At 43.5% G+C, this 21280-nt stretch overlaps 1 protein-coding gene across 1 annotated transcript in view; it reads left to right on the top strand.

Annotated features, from left to right (window-relative positions):
- CACNA2D3 (calcium voltage-gated channel auxiliary subunit alpha2delta 3) overlaps positions 1 to 21280 on the top strand; it is a 908562-nt gene that overhangs the window by 488848 nt on the left and 398434 nt on the right. The window contains exon 10 of the mRNA XM_055556946.1: positions 18161 to 18250. Within this exon, the coding sequence (XP_055412921.1) occupies positions 18161 to 18250 (90 nt within the window). The remainder of the gene's footprint in view (positions 1 to 18160; positions 18251 to 21280) is intronic.

The raw sequence follows: 21280 nt of genomic DNA, 5'->3' as shown, positions 1-21280 counted from the left end.
TGTAATAATATTGCAGTTTTAGTAACCCTGCATCAAGAAAGTGTTGGCACTGTTTTTACAACAGTTATGGTGATCTGTGATCAGTGATCTTTGATATTAGTAATCTAATTGTTTTGTGATGCTACAAACTGGACCCACTTAAGACGGTGAACTTAACATTGTCAGTTAAGTTTACTGAACAAAACATTGATCAGTAAATGTTTTGTGAAAGTCACACAGTTGTGTCTGACTCTTTGCGACCCCATGGACTGTACAGTCCACGAAATTCTCCAGGCCAGAATACTGGAGTGCATATCCTTTCCCTTCTCCAGGGGATCTTGCCAACCCAGGGATCAAACCAAGGTCTCCCTCATTGCAGGCAGATTCTTTACCAGCTGAGCCACAAGGGAAGCCCAAATGTTTTGTGGTTTAGTGCAGTTTCAGCAAGGTTTTTGTAGACATAGACAAGGAGATTCTAAAGTCTGCACAGGAAGGCCCTAACATAATGAACAGTCTTGAAAAGGAAGGAAGGAAGAGTCATCCCCACTGTCCTCAGTGCCTCCCCTGTGTATCTTCTGTAGACTTTGATTCTGCAAGGTCAGGTGCCTATTCTGGATCCATAATTGCATCTCCAGTGGGTGGAACAGTCTAACCAGCAGCCTAGTCTGGGTGTCTACAGCTGTGGGAACGAAGCAGGCCTGTGTTGGACAGATCTGCTTGGTTTTCCAGAATGAAAAGACTGGGCAACTAGGCCAGTACCTATAAGGTTGATGCTCAGTAGAAGTATGAATGAATGAATGGATGGATGGATGGATGGATAAATGAATGAATGGATAAGCTACCTGGGAGAGGATTCTCATTGAATAATTTTTCTTTCATTTCAATAGAAGATCCACAAAACGTTGAAAACAAAAGCATGAAATGAATTACATTTGAATATAATCAGAACATTCTGAACTTGATTGTGAATGAAATTATCTGATTCCAGGGTTGACATTCCTTACTACTCTGTCTAGTTCAGTCCAGTCCCCTGAATGGCAACTTTGATGCCATTTTCTCTTGTTCTTTTTGAAATAGGGATTGGGATTATGGCCTGTATAAACTGTGTATAACTGGCATTGTGCATACACATTGATGCTAGCCTTCCATCCTGTTAGTTCAGTAATTCTGACTAAAATGTGTCAAATCCTTTGGAATATTTCATTCTTCACTCAAAAACTCCATTTCCCTCCTGAGAAGTTCTCATGACAGTGAAATAACAGATTCTTTCTTACCTTGTCATCTGTGGACTGTTTCCCTGATGGCCACTGAAATGCTACTTGCAGGTAATGAAAGGGCTTCTACAAGGTGACACCTGGGATTTTTACGTTATGTACTTTTAGTCCATTGACAGCTAACTCTGGTTTCCAAATATTTAGATGACCGCCTAAAAAATCAAAACTGGATAATTTTAATTAAAGCAGTATTTGATAAAATTCACTTTAGAAATTTAAAAGAGGAATGAGAGCATCTTGATGTCTTGAAATAAAAGAAAATGTTATAGCAAAAACACTGGCCTTGGACAGACTGAATAGTCTTGTTTCACAGATCTCCTGAGATTTTGCTTGACACGGCCCATGACACATCATTCCTGAACAAGTGATCTTGAGGTTCTATTAAGCTTTTGTCTTTTAAAGGCATTGTTTACTGTCTAGAAAGAATTTTCTTTTGCTGCGTTATGTACGAAATAACTGAAATATTTTTTCTTTAAGGAAAGAGAAACCATGACAAATTGGGTGAGCCTGGAGTTTAAATATAACATTCAAATGAGTAAATTCTTGTCCTGATCTACTTCAGGCCTTCTGAACCATTCATCAGACCTTAAAATGAACCTCCTATGGTCTCTCTCCGGAATGGGAAGGAAGATTAGTGATATGGTTTTTCTCTGGTTTTATAATGAAGATGTTCTGAAATCCACTGAATTTCATGGCTCTGTTTAAGATGCATTTCTATTTATTTCTAAATCAACTGATCTTAGAAACCCATGTCACTCTCATCTTTCTCCAAAGTTTTTATCTTTTCCCGTGGGATCAGGAGACACTGAACTTATGTGAATTAACAAAAATACACATCAGAGTTGCTGAATTTTCCCTAGTATTGTTTCTGTCAGCCTGAACTTTGTCAAAAGAGGTATCCTGGATTCTGAAACTTCCCACTTATCATGGCTTTATGGGCATCCAGTGAACAAGTGAGTGTCCGTTGTACAAATTTGCCAATGTTATGGGAGTGAGGGGTATGTTATGAACAGTAAGTACAAAGTAACCCTGCTGCCCAAACACCAAGGGAGAGAAAATTGCAGAGTAAACACACACTAAGCCAGTTTTATTCAATTCAGAGTTAATAAAAGGTAGTAAGAATTGCATTGCTTTTAAAAATATCATAGTACATTAAAATCCAGAGAAAATTTCAAAATAATTTAAATGGAAGCAAACATTTTTAGATGTAGTGTAACTTAACACAGTGCAACTCTAAACAAGAATAAGGTAGGTTATGTATTTTACCACGAAAGACTGGCTGTGGTCTAGTCTATAGTTAGGCGAACTACAAGCATGATGTTGAATAGCAGACCTCTAGAACTTGTCTTGAAATGCTGAACTATTGGTCCCCTCCTTATTGTCTTCCATCCCATGCCTCTCATTTATCTATCCATTTTCTTCTCTTGCTATTATGACATTTACCCCCACCCCTGTTCTCCATCATCTCTTTCTCTCCCTCCCTCCTTCCTTCCCTCTTTCTTTCCTGTTCTAGTCATATTAAAATCTCTGTAGCCTAGAAGTCAGTGTGAACCCTCTAAAGCCTTACATATGTTCCGTTTTCCATCTGGAACATACAGATTTTTTTTTTCCTTCCTATTCTCCCGCATCTCTTGTGCCCAGTTAACTTTTTCACCGTCTGACGTCAGATAAAATAACAGTGCCCTTTGTGGTTTCCCCATGAGGCCATGTGGTGATCTGGCTTCTCTCTTCCCTTCCCAGTGGCCAGAGTCTTCTTGATGGTGTGTATTCGCTACTGTTTCTATTGCATGCAGCGTAGGGCCAGGCCATCCATAAAGAGCACTGAATGGAGGTAGCACTTGATTCATCAGATCAAGTCAGTCTCCTGATCAAAGCCCTTCCAGGACTTCCTATTCCACCTAAAATGAAACCTAACCTCCTTTATAGTGAGTGCAGTGCCTCCTGACCATCATGTGCTCTTTCTTCATCCACTCAGGGCATGGAGTAGATTTCTTTGTCATCACACTCTACACCATGCCCATTACCACCTCAGTAGGGCCTCAGCACCAACTCCTCCTCCTAGAAGAAGCATTCATTTTTGGTTAGATCTTAGTCCAGAGGTCACCTTCTCTGACCCGTCCTCCATGTAACCTTACTCTGACACATGTGAGCCCTTGTGACAGATGTTCCTTTCTTTTTATTTACTTGTTCATTTGTCTGTCACTCACTACCTGAAAGACCACTCTGTGGACACTCACACTCTGTGTTTGATCACTGCTGAATCTCTTATAAGGAGCCCTTGGCCAAGTGCTCAGATATTACTGACTAAACAGGTGAATGAATGGAGAAAGAAGTATTCATTTTCTCATCCTGCTATAGTTTAAAATGAAGTCTTAGGTCTTGAGAGTAAAAGAAAAAGCTGCTGCTGCTGCTGCTAAGTCACTTCAATCGTGTCTGACTCTGTGTGACCCCATAGACGGCAGCCCACCAGGCTCCCCCGTCCCTGGGATTCTCCAGGCAAGAATACTGGAGTGGGTTGCCATTTCCTTCTCCAATGCATGAAAGTGAAAAGTCAAAGTGAAGTCATTCAATCGTGTCCAACTCTTAGTGACCTCATGGACCGCAGCCTACCAGGCTCCTCTATCCATAGGATTTTCCAGACAAGAGCACTGGAGTGGGGTGCCATTACCTTCTCCAAATGAAAACAAATTGACAGCTGGAAAATGGAAACTGATAGCTTGATTTTGCAAGGAAAAAAGGCCAAAGCTGGTTTAGATGAAAACAGCTGAGAGTATATAAGCAACAGCTTGGAGTGTCTAGGATTTTGATAAAAGTTAGAGCAATATGCTTACATCTACCAGAGTTACTGTTTAGCATGACAGTGTTGAATTGTTGGGGTGAATTGAAGTTCAGATCAATAGTCTCTATTTTGGAGAGAGAAGTAGTATTAGAGGTAAAAATGCCTGATTGTTAAGAACCAAATTAATGTGGCTGTGAGTCTGGCCACAGTGAGCAGCTGTCAGGCAGTGTGTGCGTCACCTCACCTGTGTCACACAGGTGAGCATCCTCTGTCCCCTTCCTTCTTGTACTATCACATAGGATTCTGGGAAGGTTTAATGGGAGAACGGCGTTAAGGTGTTTTGCAGGGCCAGCATCTTAACAAATTTGAGTAATTGATAATTTACTTAAGTAATAATGATTATTAATGATTTGTTTAGTTTTTCTACCCCACATTTTAACATATAGAAAGATAGAGTATATAAGGAATAAACTGCGGTTCTCAGAACAAGCGACTTCCTATAGCATCTCCCCCAGAGCAACCGCCCTTCTGCATGAAATTCTCATGTTCATACATACCACCAAGCTTATCCACCTTTTGATATTTTTAATGGGAACACTCAAACGGTTAAGCTAGAATGTGCTGTCCAGGATTTCACAAATATTTAGTCAACAATCATGGGAATTGTACCTTGCCAAGTGGCACGGAAACAGGTCAGCATTTGGAGGCAGACATATGGGCTGGGGCATCATCGTAAATAGAGCAACCCAAGCTGGAATCAAGATTGCTGGGAAAAATATCAATAACCTCGGATATGCAGATGACACCACCCTTATGGCAGAAAGTGAAGAGGAACTCAAAAGCCTCTTGATGAAAGTGAAAGTGGAGAGTGAAAAAGTTGGCTTAAAGCTCAACATTCAGAAAACAAAGATCATGGCATCCGGTCCCACCACTTCATGGCAAATAGACAGGGAAACAGTGGAAAGAGTGTCAGACTTTATTTTTCTGGACTCCAAAATCACTACAGATGGTGACTGCAGCCATGAAATTAAAAGACACTTACTCCTTGGAAGGAAAGTTATTACCAACCTAGATAGCATATTCAAAAGCAGAGACATTACTTTGCCAACAAAGGTCCGTCTAGTCAAGGCTATGGTTTTTCTTGTGGTCATGTATGGATGTGAGAGTTGGACTGTGAAGAAAGCTGAGCGCCGAAGAATTGATGCTTTTGAACTGTGGTGTTGGAGAAGACTCTTGAGAGTCCCTTGGACTGCAAGGAGATCCAACCAGTCCATTCTGAAGGAGATCAGCCCTGGGATTTCTTTGAAGGGAATGATGCTAAAGCTAAAACTCCAGTCTTTGGCCACCTGATGCAAAGAGTTGACTCATTAGAAAAGACTCTGATGCTGGGAGGGAGTGGGGGCAGGAGGAGAAGGGGAGGACAGAGGATGAGATGGCTGGATGGCATCACTGACTCGATGGATGTGAGTCTGAGTGAACTCTGGGAGTTGGTGATGGACAGGGAGGCCTGGTGTGCTGCCATTCATGGGGTCGCAAAGAGTCGGACATGACTGAGTGACTGATCTGATCTGAACTGAAGTTATTTTTATGTCAAGTGTCGCTGATGTGAAAATAGAAAAGAAAGTACAAATGGCCCGAGGTCCTGCAGCACACTGTAAAGCCCTGCCTGGTTGAGTGGCAGGTGCAGCCGCCTTAGCTATTGTGCTGTAAGCTACTAGAACATTGTGAATGTCAGGGTGATGGGAACCCAGCCATGCCTCCCTCACATATCAACACATCAGTTGTGACTCCTTAATTTCCAAAGCCTCATCTTCTCTCTCCTTCCACTTGATCATCGCTGATTCTGGGACAGGAAGTCTTACCCTGCAATCTCATATTTTATTTTGGACAAAATGAATCCAGAGCAACTTGATCAGAATAAAAAGCTATTATGAGCAACCTTATTAAATTGCTATTTTTGTAGGCAAAAAGTGGTCTGATAGTTCAGCATTTCACTTATTTATTATGGACAGTGCCTGTTAGCTGGGCTGCAACACTAGGTGTACCCCATTAGCATGTCTGCTCCCAATAGGTCATGCCGCTGATTCATTTAATCACTATTAATTGTATAAATTAACTGTACAGGAACCTAGATGCAAATAAAGTAACTAATAAGAAAAAAACAAAAAGAATCTGGCAGTCAGAACAATGGACTTTCATATGCAGATTACCCCAGCAGTGTGAAACATGGCCCTTCAGTCTGCTTTCTAATTAAGATTATTTCTGAGGGATTAAACCTCTTACTTTCGCCAGATTTGGTTAAAATGACCTATGAGAAACCCCTGAAAGTCTTAAAGCCGTGTGACTTCACTTTGTGATGTTCCTTAAGTCTGTGTGTGGATGTCAGGCCATCCAAGCATTAACTAGCACTCTGGCCACATGGGCAGAGCCCGCGGACAGTAGGGAGCTGCCAGGGTCTCTGCCTCAGCTGCCACCACTGAGCCTGGGGAGGACCATCCAGATGCCAGGCCCAGAGCCTCCACACTGCCTGCCAAGGCCCTGGCGGTGAAAGCCAGCTGGCACAGGCTGTGTGCAACCCTCGAGTTTGCGGCCAGTTAGTTGCCTGAAACACTTTGGAATCGGATTGGCACTAAAGGCATTTTTCAGGAAGGAGCTGTTATCTGACTTCAGTTCTGCATCGTCAATCATTGTCTGATGTAGCCTGTCCCTTCCCCAGGTGTGTGTGGGGGGAGGTACAATGGCACACTTGGTTAGAGGACTCAACAACTAACAGTAGGAAGCTTCTGCAGCTTTACTCCCTCCAGCCTAAGCCCCCTGAGCTGGCTTCACACATTGTGTGTGCCCTGTTGCTAATTCGAGAGCACTCCTCTCCATTAAAGGCATTCAGTGCACAAAGCGGAAGGTGTTTTTGCTTCTGTAGCTGCTCTTATCTTTAGAGAGAGATGTTCTTCCATCTGTAATACTTAAAAAGATTTGCTTTAAGTCTAGCAGATTTCTAGAGTATTTGCTGTAAACTCTTACTGGATTGAGCTGGATTGACCTCATTTAGCAGCTCGCTGGATCTTGGAGGGGAGTATCTAGCACAAATCAGTGTGCCTTGATTGAAACTGCTATCTCATGATAATACCACTAGGGAAGTCAGAAAGCTACATGCCTGGCTTTTTCTCAAGGACTGGTTTGGTTTTAGGGACTACAGACTGCCGAGTACCCAACATAATGGGATGTGCTGTGAGGCACCGAGGGAGCTAACTCATAAATGGAGCCTCCTGCTGTACTTGTTTTTTGCTTTCCTTCCTTGCCAGCTGCATAAGCCTTCCATACCCTGGCTTCACGGTGTGTACATCTAATGAGCCATGTGTGGAAGCTGCAGGTCTTAGAAGGGGCAGTTCACTGAGTGCAGCTCTGACACAAAGTCTGGAGCCCTCCCTGTCATTCTGCTCCCTGGATGCTGCTCTGGACCTCCTTTCCTAGAGGTTTCTTCACTTGGGACTCATTTTCCTTGATAATCAAATGTTTATCTATCTATTGTTTTTTGATGATGCCCAGATTGTGTGCCTGAGGTCTTACACTTGGTTTTGTGTGATCCAGAGTAGCTGACCAGAATCAATCACTCCAATTTTTATCATGGACACATCATGTTGGATGAGACTGGTCACATTTGGCTAAAAGCATTTCAACTTAAATAATTTTGAAATTCCTATTCTTGTCATCAGGGTGGTGAATGATTAAAACTTGGCAGCTAGGCATAAGAATCCCAAGAAAGGTATTAAACAATGTGTAGATTCCTGAGCCCACTGGAGATCTCCTGGATTAGAATTTGTCAGCCTGGAGCCACAGGATGTTTTTAACAAGTTGCTGGTACTTCTGTTGCAGTCTGTTCATGAGCATATTATTTAGACATCACTGGGGTCTAGTACAACCCCAAAACTTTTGCTTGAGTCACCCCACAGAAATTAGCTATTCTTGGATTCGTTTGAATGCGGAAGCTTCTTAAGCATGGATCTTCTGATCTCTCATTACTGTTTCCATTCTAAACCTTGGGAGCCTGACTTAAATATTTGAGTTATTTTTAGAGTTCAAATATTAAATATTTTCATGGTTATGAGATGCCTTCTGAATCTCTTCATTTTTTCCTGATATTTGACACCAGATGATTTTAATACCTAGCGTATCAAACTAATAGTTGTGAAGGACTCCATGTACAGTTCTAAGTTAAGGATAAAATGTTGTGTTCTTGTTTTATCCTTTTAGGACACTGGGAAATAAAACCAGGCATTGATGAACATGAGTAACATTTACGTAGAGACGGAAGTCTGTGAGTAGAGACAGTCTTCCAATACAGTGCCAAGTTCCTGTCTCTGTGTCTGCCCCAAGCCACACCTGCCATCAGGTTTGGCTAAATCATCTACAGGGCCTAGTGAAAAATGAAAATGAGGGGCCACTTGTCCAAAATGTAAGAATTTCAGGATGGTGTCATCAGATCATTAAATCTGAGCCCTTCCAAACATGTTTTCTTATGCAAAGCCAGTCCCTGGAATTGGTCTCAAATTATTTAGTTCTGAAAATGAATATTTCCTCATTTTTATCTCTTTATAAGATGATGTCAAAAGAACATTCAGACAATAATAAGGAGAAAAGAGTTCTGAATTATTGTAGAGATTTTTGAGATAGGTAGCTGAGTTTTAGTGTTTCTTTTTTTCTTTTTTTGAACCAGTGTTAAATTTGTTTCTACAGAAGGTATCTCTTCTTTACTACCACCTCAGAAGGAGCTTCCACTGGGACCTTTTAAAAAACACCAGCCCCATAATCTGAGATTGCAAACTGGAGTTGAAGCAGTGCAGTGTCGGCTGTTGTTTAGACATTTCCATTATCTGAAGTTGAAGGTTTTTGTGGGTGGTCCCTCTCTGTTCGGTGTCACTCTCAACAAACGTGTGGAAAGAAGAAATAACCACAGATGCAGCCAAGCTTCAATCAGCTCTGCCCTAATTGGCGAGTCGGTTGCATTTGTAGCACAGGCAGAATCAATTAGGGAGCTGGGCTAGGAGACAGCGCTGGCCCTGCCATCCCCCCTGGCGGAGAGTGTGGGTTGTTGGCTCCACCAACAGGAATAGGTGCTATCGCTGGCCTTATCATAAACGAGGCTCCACGACTGCTTAGTTGACCCAACCAACTGTTTTCAGTTCTTTTATTTTCCAGGAATTCCTACTGCCCTCCAGGCTTTCTCTGCCTCATCTCCCCACTCTCTTCTTTTCTTCCAAGGGCCTGCCCCTCTGAGGTGTCATTGCGTGGGTCTTTCTGGTTCCCTTCAAGGCACGGGTTATCTCTTCTTCCATTGTCCCCAGTGCTCCAGGCCCAGAGTCAGGCATCCAGTGGCCACTTGATAGCATGTCTTGTCTGTCATGTGGAGCAACCTGGTATTTCTGCAAGTTGAAAGGTGGTTTTGAGGCTAAGATCCCCAAATTTGAAATTCTTCTACAAATATGGACATGTTAGGGAGAGACAATTCATTTACAGCAGTAAGTCTTTGTCTGTCTAATGATGCTTTCATTTTTAACATTTCTTTTTATACCAAATAATAAAGAATATGGGTAAGCAAAAGGAAGAAAATTTTTAAAGTTGCATGTAATCTTAACAAAAAGAACCAACTGTACTGCTGTATTTATCTGGAAGGCCCTTATATCAGATAATTGTGCTTAAAAAAAAAAAAAAAAGTAGATTGTTACTTCTTTAAATGTCCTTTAAAATTATTACAAGTTGTGATAACCCTTCTAGTCCCTGAAATATTCTTCTAAAATATTTCAGATGACTACAAAACATTTCAACCTCTTATTATTGAAAATTCAGTTTGGTTTCCTTTTTTTCCTCTGTTTTTATAAACAGTACAGTGATGAGCATCTGTGTAAATATTTGAGTATTTGCTTGATTAATTCCCTATAAAAAGTTCATACAATTGAAATTGGGTCAAATCATATTTAAGTGTTGCAAGAATGTAAGGCCTTTTATATATTTTAGTTTATCTGTTGATTCAACAAGTATTTGAGTGTTTACCTTGGGTTGGCTAGGTCCCATAAGGGTGTTGGGGCCGTAATGTGAGCGAGACAGATGAAATGAGACATCTCCTTTCTCTCGTGGAGATGCCAACTATAAATATACATCTCTTTGTAGCCGAAGTTTCCAGAGCTTGGCACTGTGTTTGGAATGAACTGAAGTTGTGACTTGTATCTGTTCTCATGTAGTGGAGCTGATGAAAGCCTTCTTCCTCCAAGAAGCTAACCTGAGTCAAATCAAGGTTTTTATAAAGTTTATGAAGGACGGACTTGGACCTTCAGAAATACCAGAAAAATGTGAAGGGTGAGACCTGCCTGTTTACACACATGGCATCTGGCCAGGAGAGACACAAAGCAGGCACATCTGTATAAGTAGCATTTGGACTGTGACTTTCCTCAGTTGCTAGAAGGTTCTCAGACCTGGCTCCCTCAGGAGCCTCACAGGAGGATGATGAACTGATTAGATCAGCAGGGAGTCCTCCTGAACCCTGCAATGTCCCACTGTGCAAAGCTTCTGTGGAGGCACCAGTTCCACTTCAGATATTTCCACATCAGACAGAATCATCAGTTTTGGGCTCATCTGCATCATCTTAACATGGGACAGTAAGTGCTTCTGCCATTGAAATGAGGTTATAGTGCAGCCGACTTCCTAGTATGACTTAGTACTCATTGTTCACATCCAGGAGATCTATCTGGTCTCTAATTTGGCACTAGCATTAAACATCTGCTACCTTCAGACACTTCAGTTTGTAATATACAACATTAAGGACAAATGGGGACTGACTCAGACACAGTTCTATCAGGTCTGTACTTTTTCCCAAAAGTTGCAAACATCTGGACCTGCCTCTTTAATACCAGCTTTCTTGGGTCATTGTGTTTTCACATTTGAGAAACACCATCTCAAAATCTGCCTTTCCCACAAAATCTAATCACAGTCTGATTCACTTTGAGATAGTGGTGTCATAAGAAGTGTACAAAGTGCTTCTCTCTGCAGCATGTAGAAGGGAAACGCGTGTAGTGAAGAGAAAGAAGACACAGGGGAGCTTTCCCCAGGGGAAAAAAAAATCACAATGTGCCCCTAACATTATAGAAAAAGGTTTCTAGATAATAGGTAGTCCATGGGGGTCACTTGAGGCCTAGCAGAGAGAGCATTCCCAAGACAAGGCAAGGTGGTACTGACGGCCACAGTGTTTATTAGATGCTTTCTGTATACCAGCCTTGGCTTGAGCACTCATGCCATAGATCCATGACATATATGCCCAAAAGTTGGTGTAAAATTCAGCCAAGGAATTTCTCAGACTTTGCTGGAGCATGAGAGAATTATCCCAGAGATGAGGGTGAAGGAGGGTCTGTTTCCAGGAGAAACTATATCATGATGAAGAGGCCATATTTATATGAAATCATATTGTGGCCTAGTATCAGGTGTGGAGGCCATCTGGGTCTCTGGCAAATGGGCTTCTGCGGTTTGGGTTTAGAGCTCAATAGTAATGGAACCATTGAGATGTGTAAAGGCATGTTTGGAAATTCCTGTGAGGAGTTAGACATCAGAATGAGGCAGTCAAGATCACTGGGACACTGCTTCTTGATTCAGGCTGATTTTATGTTGATGTGAGCAGTATCACTATTTTAGGAGAAGGTGAGTGGTACCATGTCTTATTACTGATAGTGCTGATGATTGGAGAACTTCTACAGGGCACTCTTACCTTTAGCTCCTTAATTTTAGTCTGTCATCTGATGACCACAGTACAAAACAGCCTAACATAGCCAGGCATGTTTGATGAACACCTGCTTTGTAGCTGTCCATCAGAATTTTGCACTCCATGGGCATTGCCAGATGCTAGGTGAGACCCAGGCAGCAAGGAACAGGGGCCTGCACACTTCCCATATCTTCTTTGCTCACATGCGAAATCTTGTTCCATTGGATCTCATTAAAAAAAAAAAAGACTCCACAGTAAGATTATTAAGAATTTCCAGGCAGTGACAACATAGTATTAAACCAAGCACAGGCCCTTTGAACACAGGGCCCTGTGTGGCTACTTTCGTCTTGTGCCCCTGAAACCAGGCCTGTGTGAGATCCCTAGGGGCTCTGTATGCTGCATCATCAGGGATGTCGAGAGCTGCACCCTGTGCATTAGAAGGGCTGTTTGAATATGGATTTAAATATGGGGCTCTGCACTTTGAAACCCACCTTCCTCATACTTTGCTCTGCCATCCTGGACAAATATTTTACCATTCGAAGACTCCATTTGCCTGTGTGTTAAATAGGAACCTAATAGTACCTTTTAGGGGTGTTTAGGAAGATAGAGTGAGGTTATGGATGAAAGTACCCAGTGCCCAGCATACAGTTATCATCCAGCCAGGGTTGGCTGCCTTTGGAGGAATTGGGTGAGGCAGTTTCTGAAAGCCTTCCTGTGGCTGCAGCAATCCCTTGTCCAGATGTAGTGGGCACAAAATACAGGTCTGCTGAACTCTAGTGACCCGAATGGGCATCACTGATAGGTAGCTGTTAGCCTTTCCCCCAGGTAACCCCAGCCAGAACCACCGACTCTCATCAACTCCGTGGATGGGGGATTGTTTTGTCTCCTGATGTCCACTTTTTATATTAATCCCTTGCTTTTAATTGGGAGGACTCAGACATTCATTATAATTACATAGGAAAAAACATGATTGCTATTATCCCAGAGTTATCAGAATTGATTCAACTAAATCAAATGCTGGTGGAGAGAGAGGGTTGTGTCACCAGGACCTTCCGCTGGCCTGGATGTTGTGACTGTTTCACAGAGATAAGTGGCCTCGCTGTGCCTGCTGGCATCCGGGCGTAAGCAGCCGCGGCGCTCGTGCTGGTTCATCTCCCCAGGCGTTAAGCTGCACTAATTGCTTTGGAAGGGAGGCCTTCTCCCGGACAGCAGCATATGCTGCATGAGCGCCTGAAGCAAAGATAAAAAGCCACCCTCCTCCTCCTTTATTGAAGTTTAATAATAAAATGGAACTGTCACCATTCCCAATAAATTGTTTATTTTAATTTAGAAAAATAATGGAAACTGGCCACCTCCTGGCACACAATTGTTGAGGACAGATTTCCTGGCTCAGCTAATTCTGAGCCAAATACTGTCCTTCAGTAGCTTGCTCTAGGAGACACTCAGGCCTTGGTGTCAGTAAAATCAACCACATGTCTCTCCACTTAATAAAACCTAGCCCTTTAAGGTGAAACGAGTTATTTTCCAAGGTGGATTAGATTGTAAAGTTGCAAACCAGGAAGTTGGCATAGGTGTTTGAGGCATAAAGTTTTGTAGGAGTGTTTTCAAGTATTTCTTTTAGCAAATATGAAATTAAAATATGCTCCAATGTTTCTGTCATCATGGTTCTTTCAGATGTCTTCTTTTTTCCTGTAATAATAGTGAAAAGTCAGCTTGATACCTTTTGAATTAAGTCAGAAAAGAAGGCATCAATGAAGGAAGTATCTTACTAAGGCTTATAGAGGGAGGGTGAGTGGCAGCGTGGAATTTGGACTTCAAGTCACCTGGCTCCTGCCTACTGCTCTAAGGCATGGATGCTCTCACTATTTTTACCAAATAAACAGAAGCTTTCTCACCCCCGTTTCATAGGTAGCAAAACAGGCCTGAGAACCAAAGCTACTTGTCTTGGGATGTCAGAGCTGGTAAGCAGTCTAACCAAAACTAGGGCTCAGTCTCTTGGATCCTAGTTCAGTTTTATTCTTGCAGAGTCCATGGGGTCTATATACTGGTTGCTAACATACAAGTATTAATATAATATGATTGCATTAAATATAAACATTTTTGATCTTACAGTAAGCAGCCATACCTGAGAATACATTTTAAAAAATCTGTTCAGGAGGATGCAGGGCAATCAGCCAGGCTCCTTCATTCCCTTTCGGACACTAACCTTGGAATGCACACAACTAGAGTTCATCTTCAACAAGTTAGTACAGGCCATGGGGAGGGAAAGCAGTGGATGTTCCATCCATGTGCACTAGGAGTGTGCTGTGTATGAAATGCCTGGCTCTGTCCGGCATGGGCACTCAGACAATGTGTAAATCAGGCAATGAAATGACAGTGATTAAGAAGAGGAAGAGTGGGCATAGATGAGATGAGAAAGGTCATTGTAATGCAGGGAGGTCTTTGGGGATATATTGCCTCAGTCAGGGTTATGTGATGGGCATGGTCATCAAGGTCTTTTGAATTGAGTGGCCCAAATACAGCTAAATCTAGTCAGGCAAAGAATCAAATTTGTTGGCTCACTTGTCTGAGAAAAGTAAGCATGGCTGGATCTAGGGGCTCAAGCCACACTGTCGTGACTCTGTCTTGCCCCCTTGCATTGTGGGCTCTGTCTTCCTTGGCTGTTACATTTATTCAGATGAGCTCTTCCTGTGCAGTGGCTTCATGGCTGCTGGCAGCACCAGCCTGCCTCCCTGACTTTTCAGTAATCTCAGTGGAGAGAGAATCTTCTTTATCATGTTTCAGTAGAAGCCCAACTATGGCTGATGGGATAGAATTCACAGATTGAACAGGGCTGATCAGGGGGCCCAACCCTTGACTGGGGAAGGAGAGATAGATTAGCACTGTTCAATTCATATAAATTATGGGGTGCTGGGGAAGAGGGAAAATCAGCAGAAGGGAAAAGGATGCTGGATAGGAGAAATCATACATAGCCACTGGCCTTAGAGTTTCCTCTGACTCACCATCAGGCGATGGCTTGGTAAGGAGGAACGACTAGTCTAGCTCTTGTGTCTCCAGGTTAGTATTATCCAACATAACTTTAGGCAATGATGGAGATATAATTTAATCTTCACAGTCCAGTCCAATGACCACTAGCCACATTGGGCTGTCGAGAACTTGAAATGTGGCTTGTGTGATCAAGAAACTGAGTTTTTAATTTTAGATAATTTTAATTAAATTTAATATTAATAGCTACATGTAGCTCATGACTACTGTAAAGGGCAGAGCAGCTCTTAGTGGAGGTCACATCACAGGAGATAGTTCCCTGGAAGGTAGGACTCCCTGTCCCCACTTTGGAGGAGGGTTGGACTGAGAGTTAAATGCAGAGGCTGGTTGACCAGGATGATGAAGTTGAGTTGTTTAGGTTGTGGAGTAGGAGGAAAGGGGGTTTGAATGTGAGAGAGAGGACCGGTAGGAAAAAACAAAGAGAGAATCCTTCATCTGTAACATCATTTAGAAACCTTTAACATGAAGAAATATTTTTTCTATTTCGTGTATGAGCTCAGTTTCTATCAGGAAGAAACAAAATCCCAATTGACCTTGTTATAATAGCAAATTGAGGGGAATTCCATGACATATTATTGCATTTTGCTCTAAGTGTCCAACAATAAAAGCAGACGTTGCCTAAAACATCATTCTGCACATGACATGCAGCTACACATGGATTAAAAGAAGAATTGCTATGTTATAAAAAATGTCCTGTGTAAACTTGTGTGACTGAGCACAACTAAATGCAGTTGACAGAAGTGACATCAGATGAATAGAACGAACTTGCTGAGGCAGAGCCCAGCCACTGTGATGTGAACCTGGGTCTGGTTAAGGAACACACTCTCTACAATCTGTGATCGGCCTGCCATCCGGCTTTGTGTCCTGTAAGATGTGCTGGGTCCACCTTGGGGTGACAGTTACCAAGCCCAAGTCTGGTTTCCAAGGGTGGAGTTTCTTGGAGAAGGCAGACTGATTTGCTCTGACTACTTGCCTGCCCACAGTGGGACCCATGAGCTTCCTGGATTCAGTCAACTTTCTGGGTTTATCCACTGAGTGCTCATAGAGGCTATGCCATGAGTTTGGCATCCTGCTGCCAAGTCAAGAGCAGCAACAATAGAGAAGCAGGAGACTTGGCTCCTGGCTGTGTAGTTTGCCTAGTTCCCAGACCCTCAGCATGCCACCTGATAATCACTTGTAGACTCAGTTGAGTGCAGAAACTAAGAGCTGGCATACTGGAGACACACTGGCCAGGTCTAAGTCAAGCTCATAGCCAGTGCCTGGCATTCAGGTTACCCCCTCTCCCACCACACACACACACACACACACACACACACACACACACAATAAACAGCAGTGGGTGTGTAGTGGAAAGGAGAGAATTAGAGCAGCTGAAACTGGCCTGGATAGAACCTGGGCTGGGCAGCTTGGAGGTATGTGAATTTAGGTGCAATACTGGACGTCAGTCTTACTCTCTGCAGAGTGGAATGATGGAACTTCACAGGGTTGTTATGTGGACACAATTGACTGGTTTTTGTTCAGGACCTAACATCGAGCAGGCTTCTAGAACCGAGGCTGCTCTGGTGAGCGTCAGAGTGTGGTTGCTGTGAGGGAGGGGTGGCCCAGGGAAAAGGTCTTGTGGTTGGTACGCATATCTCCAGGGTGATTTACCAGCTTCACATCCAGCCTTGATTCATATTCGGCTTGGATGTCATTAAAGCTGATTGCCGTAAGGATTCCACTCAAGCTTTCCAGTCCAGTTTGCCAGCAAACCTGCAGCCCATCCTGATGACCAGAAGCTCCAGGCAGAACAGCATCTTAGAACTATAAGTCCTATCCTAGGATCAGTGTCTGTGATGCAGTGTCTGTGATCAGTGTCTGGCATACTTGGAGTACTGTTGGGTTGCAGCCACAGTAGGAGAAATGAAACCACTCCTAGGCCAGGAAGTCACTAGCACACCTTTTCCCCTAACCCACCCCTCTTGTCCCTCTCCCTCCTAGTGTCTTTAGTGACTTCTCCAGCTATTTCCCCAGCAGACAAGGGTTGGATGCCTTTGGGAACAGAATAATTCATTTCAGTAGAAAACAAATGGTTTTGGATTGGGTCAGTTGGAAAGTGTTGCCAAGTGCTGTGCTGCTGTGAACATGGGCTTTGGGCCAGTGACCATCATGTACATTCCCATGTACCTGGGCATGGGCCTGGACCCACTCCTGTCTCTTTTTGGAAAGCAGAGATATTTGGGTTTCACAGTCAGTTTCTTTGTCCCCTTTATTTTCCAGCTGATGCTGGGCTTCTGTGGAACTGACATGATGGAAAGGCTTGGGGCTGCTCCTGAAGAGCCTCCTTCCCATCTGCCTGTTCCTCGAAGCCCTCCTTATTTGTTGCCTGGATCTACCTCCCATAGGCATGGGTCTCATGTTGTGATCCAATCTTGAGCCTCACTCTTTGGCTCTTTGGGGGCTTCCATTGTGGCTCAGCTGGTAAAGAATCTGCCTACAATGCGGGAGACCTGGGTTTGATCCCTGGGTTGGGAAGATCCCCTGGAGAAGAGAACGGCTATCCACTCTAGTATTCTGGCCTGGAGAATTCCATGGGGTTGCAAAGAGTCCGACACAACTGAGCAACTTTCACTTTGACTTTTGGCTCTTTGGAGGTGGCTTTTGAGCACCAATTATATGTGTCAGAAATGTGGTAAATGTGGAAAACAAAAGACCATCAGATGTGCCCTGTCTTAGAAACATCACAGTCTTGAGTGGGGACAGAATCTAATAAGGTGATTACACACCTGGAGTGCTAAGTGCACGGTGGATCTGAGCCTGGTATGGCAGCCTGGGCTTGCAAGGAAGCACTCCACGCTCTCAGGGGTGGGTGTTCTGGGAAGGCTTCCTAGGGCAAGAAGGGGTGAGTGCCCTGAGAAGATAAGAGAGAAGCAGATAAGGGGAAGGCAGAAGATGCATGGAGAGTGTGGAGGGGGAGCATGTGTGGAGTCTTAAAAACTGATGGAGTGGAAAAGTAGGGGAAGGGAGGGGTAGGTGGAGCTCATAGCACTCCCTGGAAGAGTGGAGAGTCACAGGAGATGAAACTGGAGAGGGAGGCAGACATTTTCAACAAATTATAAACTTTTCACCAAAATCTTAACTTTCTTTCCCCTAACATGTAATCAAAGCTAAAAAAAATACATATGGAAGGTAAATTTTATATTAAGTTCTTATGTTTTGAATTTGGAAGGCAAAAACTGAATTATGGCCATTGGGGCCTGAGAATAATGGGTTTTGCCTTGGCATGTGCTTGTTCATTCAGGGTTGGTATTTCATATAACAGGACGGATGCTAATGGATTTTTTTGCTTTGTTGTTTCAGCACTTCAGGGAGCATCTGGACAAACTTTTTGCCAAAGGAATTGGAATGCTGGATATAGCTCTGAATGAAGCCTTCAATATTCTCAGTGATGTAAGCTCCTCTTTGATTTGCCTTTCTCGCCTCCAAGAGAATAGATGGGATTTTCGTGGGCCAGCATTATTGTTAGTCAGGAAGGGGATAAGAGGGTAAGGCTGGGGAACCAGGTCCAGTTTGGGAGGCCATCCCAGCCCCCTGCTGGGCAGAGTCCATGGTACAGTCTGGTCAGCGGACTCACCTGCCACCGTCATTGACTCTGGGGCCACCAGTGTCTCAATACTAGAGCACCATCGACCACAGATTTCTCTCCCTCTGAGAAACTCTCAGTTTCTTCATGGAGTGGATTCCTTGTTGTGAGTCACACTGAATCCCTGCCTGTGGAATGTTCAGAGGAAGAAGGGCTTCTCTGTGTGCTATGTTCAGGGAGTGTTACAGGCGCTTCCTATCCCAACCTTCCTCTTGCCCCCTGGAGATGCGCAATATGCAGTGCGCACTGGAGGCTTCGGGAAGTCCTGCAAAAGCAAACCCCACTGTACCTACTATTTCTCCTGCTTTGCAGAACAGAGAATTTCCAATATTAATAGCACCTGTTAACATCCTGTGAAATATGTTGTGGAATTTTGGGCTGGTGATTCTGCCCCTTGAATGCAATCGTGTTAAGCTAAAGCATCATGTGACTTCTGTGTTCTTTTTACTCTGGGAGGGCAGTAGGATAATAAATGACTGTCTTTATTAATGCAGATTCTGTATTATTTAACTACTATAGGTTGCATGCTTTTTAAATGTCAGGCACTGGGAATAGTACACCAGTGAACAGAATAGACTAAGTATTTGCCTTAATGGCCCTAACATCCTAGTGAAAAAGTCTGCAAATTATGTCCCAAGAGAAAAATCAGCTTCCATCTTGTTTTTGTAAATAATGTCTTATTGGACCACAGCCATGCCCACCTGACTACATATAGTCTATGGCTGTTCTTGAACTACGGTGGCAGAATTGATTATTTTCAATAGATATCATATGGCATGTAAGAACTAAAACAGTTACTACATGGCCTTTTACAGAAGAAGTTTGCTGACCCAAATTCTAATGATGGGAGACATACGAAATGAGTAGTCTTATGGAGAACAATAATTCTACTGTTCCAAAATGATAAGGGCTTGTTCCTTTATAGAATGAGGTCAAGAGTTCTCTGGCTGGGGGAAGAGCTCTCTGGTTAGGTGACGCTGGAGTGCAGACCTGAAGGAAGTGAAGGAGCAGCTATATGGTACCTTGAAGAACAAGTTTTCAACAAGTAGAACAGGAAATGCAGAGGCCCTGAGGGAGGGTGTATTTATGGTACAGCAAGGAGACCAGCATGGCAAGAGCAAGTAGGAAAGAAAGAGTGTACTAGGAAACGAGGTCACAGAGGCAGCAGCATCTTGTGGCACCTAATAGACCCAGTGAGGACTTTGGCTCTTCCTCTGTGTGGGGTGGAAAGTCATGGAATCTGAGCAGAGAATGACAGAGTCCAACTTGGATTTCAACAGCATCCGCTGGCTGCTTATTGATAAACAAAGACAATAGCAGGAAGGCCATTATCTGAGTGACATACAATGGTGGCTTTGGACCAAGGAGGTAGTGATTTAGATGTTAAGAAGCAGAAAAATAGAAGCTACTCTAGGTATTTCAAACAGCAGGAGTTGAACTCAGGAAGTTGGTTGCACAGGGGATGGAAAGCTGAGAAATCAAACAGAGAATGAACCAATCCGTGGATTAACCCAGCAGGAGGCAGCGCCCCTCTGGGTCAGGAAGGACCACAGGAGGCAGGGCTGCCATCAGAGCCTCATCACTGTGGCCGACCAGAGCAGAGCAAAACCACTGAGGGGGCTGCCCAGCAGGAGCTGCAGTGCTAGGGAAGGGCCTGTCCTGTGGAAGCTAGTGCCTTGGAGGCGATGCTGCCAATGCTGGAAAATGCCCAGGCCCCCAAAGCAGAGAGAAAAGGAGAAATGGCTTATAAATACCTTGGCCTCTCCCTTGAGTCCTTCAGTATTCGCCTGAAGACAAAACTTGTCAAAACTATTGCCCAGTCTGGGAAATGTGATTTTCAGGAAAAAAAATATGGAGTGGAGCTGAGAGCAAGCAAGCCCTGAATGGGGTGACAGCTATGTTTAAGTTCCAAAAGAGCTGAAGCAACTGGATGTTCAAAGGCTTCTCCTCCAGGTAGCTCTGCAAGCCACCAGCCATCAGCTTCCAGGTGAGCATTCACCTAGCACTGTGTGGCTTGTTTTGGTGATCAGTTATGTCTGACTCCATAGCTTGAGCTTCTACCACTAAGCTACAGGGGCTCTCAAGCCAAGGATAGGTCCTAATTCTGTACTCTTTTTTTTTTTTACCAATAATATCTGCTGGCACATAGAAGGCTATTTACATCTCAGTGCTGAGTCAGTATCGTGTATCAGTGCAGAGGAGAGGAAAATAAGGAGGGAGGGTGTCATTTCAGCTACCGTTATACAAACCGGAGGCCTTTCCTACTCACCTGGCTACAGATAATTAGCATTTATGAACAACTCAGTGTTTGGGACAGCACATACCTATTAACAATGTATTAATAATTAATGAACTTGACTGATCAGAGCCAAAGACCAAGCTACATCTTTAAATTCTACTTTGAACCTTGGGTAGCTTTTGACATAGCTCAGATAGTAAAGAATCTGCCTGCAATGCAGGAGACCTGAGATCATTCCCTGGCTAGGGAAGATCCCTTAGAGAAAGGAATGGCTACTGACTTCAATATTCTTTCCTGGAGAATTCCGTGGAGAGAGGAGCCTGGCAGGATACAGTCCATGGGATTGCAGAGTCAGACACAGCTGAGTGACTAACACTTTGAACCCTGAATAGGCACCTTCGTAGGGCTTGGAGATGCTGATCTCCACAGTTTAGCAGGCTTTTTCTAGAGGGTGATATTGAAAGGACTTGCCACATTTGGGAAACTGGCTTTCTTCATTTCAAAAACCTGGTATCTAATGCAGGGGGAGGCTACTCTGAGATGGGGGAAGGGAGTCCCTTGCTTGGAAATGTACCTTGCAGATTTCTGTTTTCCTGCT

Source organism: Bubalus kerabau, chromosome 20 (assembly GCF_029407905.1).
Source record: "Bubalus kerabau isolate K-KA32 ecotype Philippines breed swamp buffalo chromosome 20, PCC_UOA_SB_1v2, whole genome shotgun sequence".
Lineage (NCBI taxonomy): Eukaryota > Metazoa > Chordata > Mammalia > Artiodactyla > Bovidae > Bubalus > Bubalus kerabau.
Note: the sequence above shows the minus strand (reverse complement) of the source record. Positions and strands in the feature narration are given on the sequence as shown.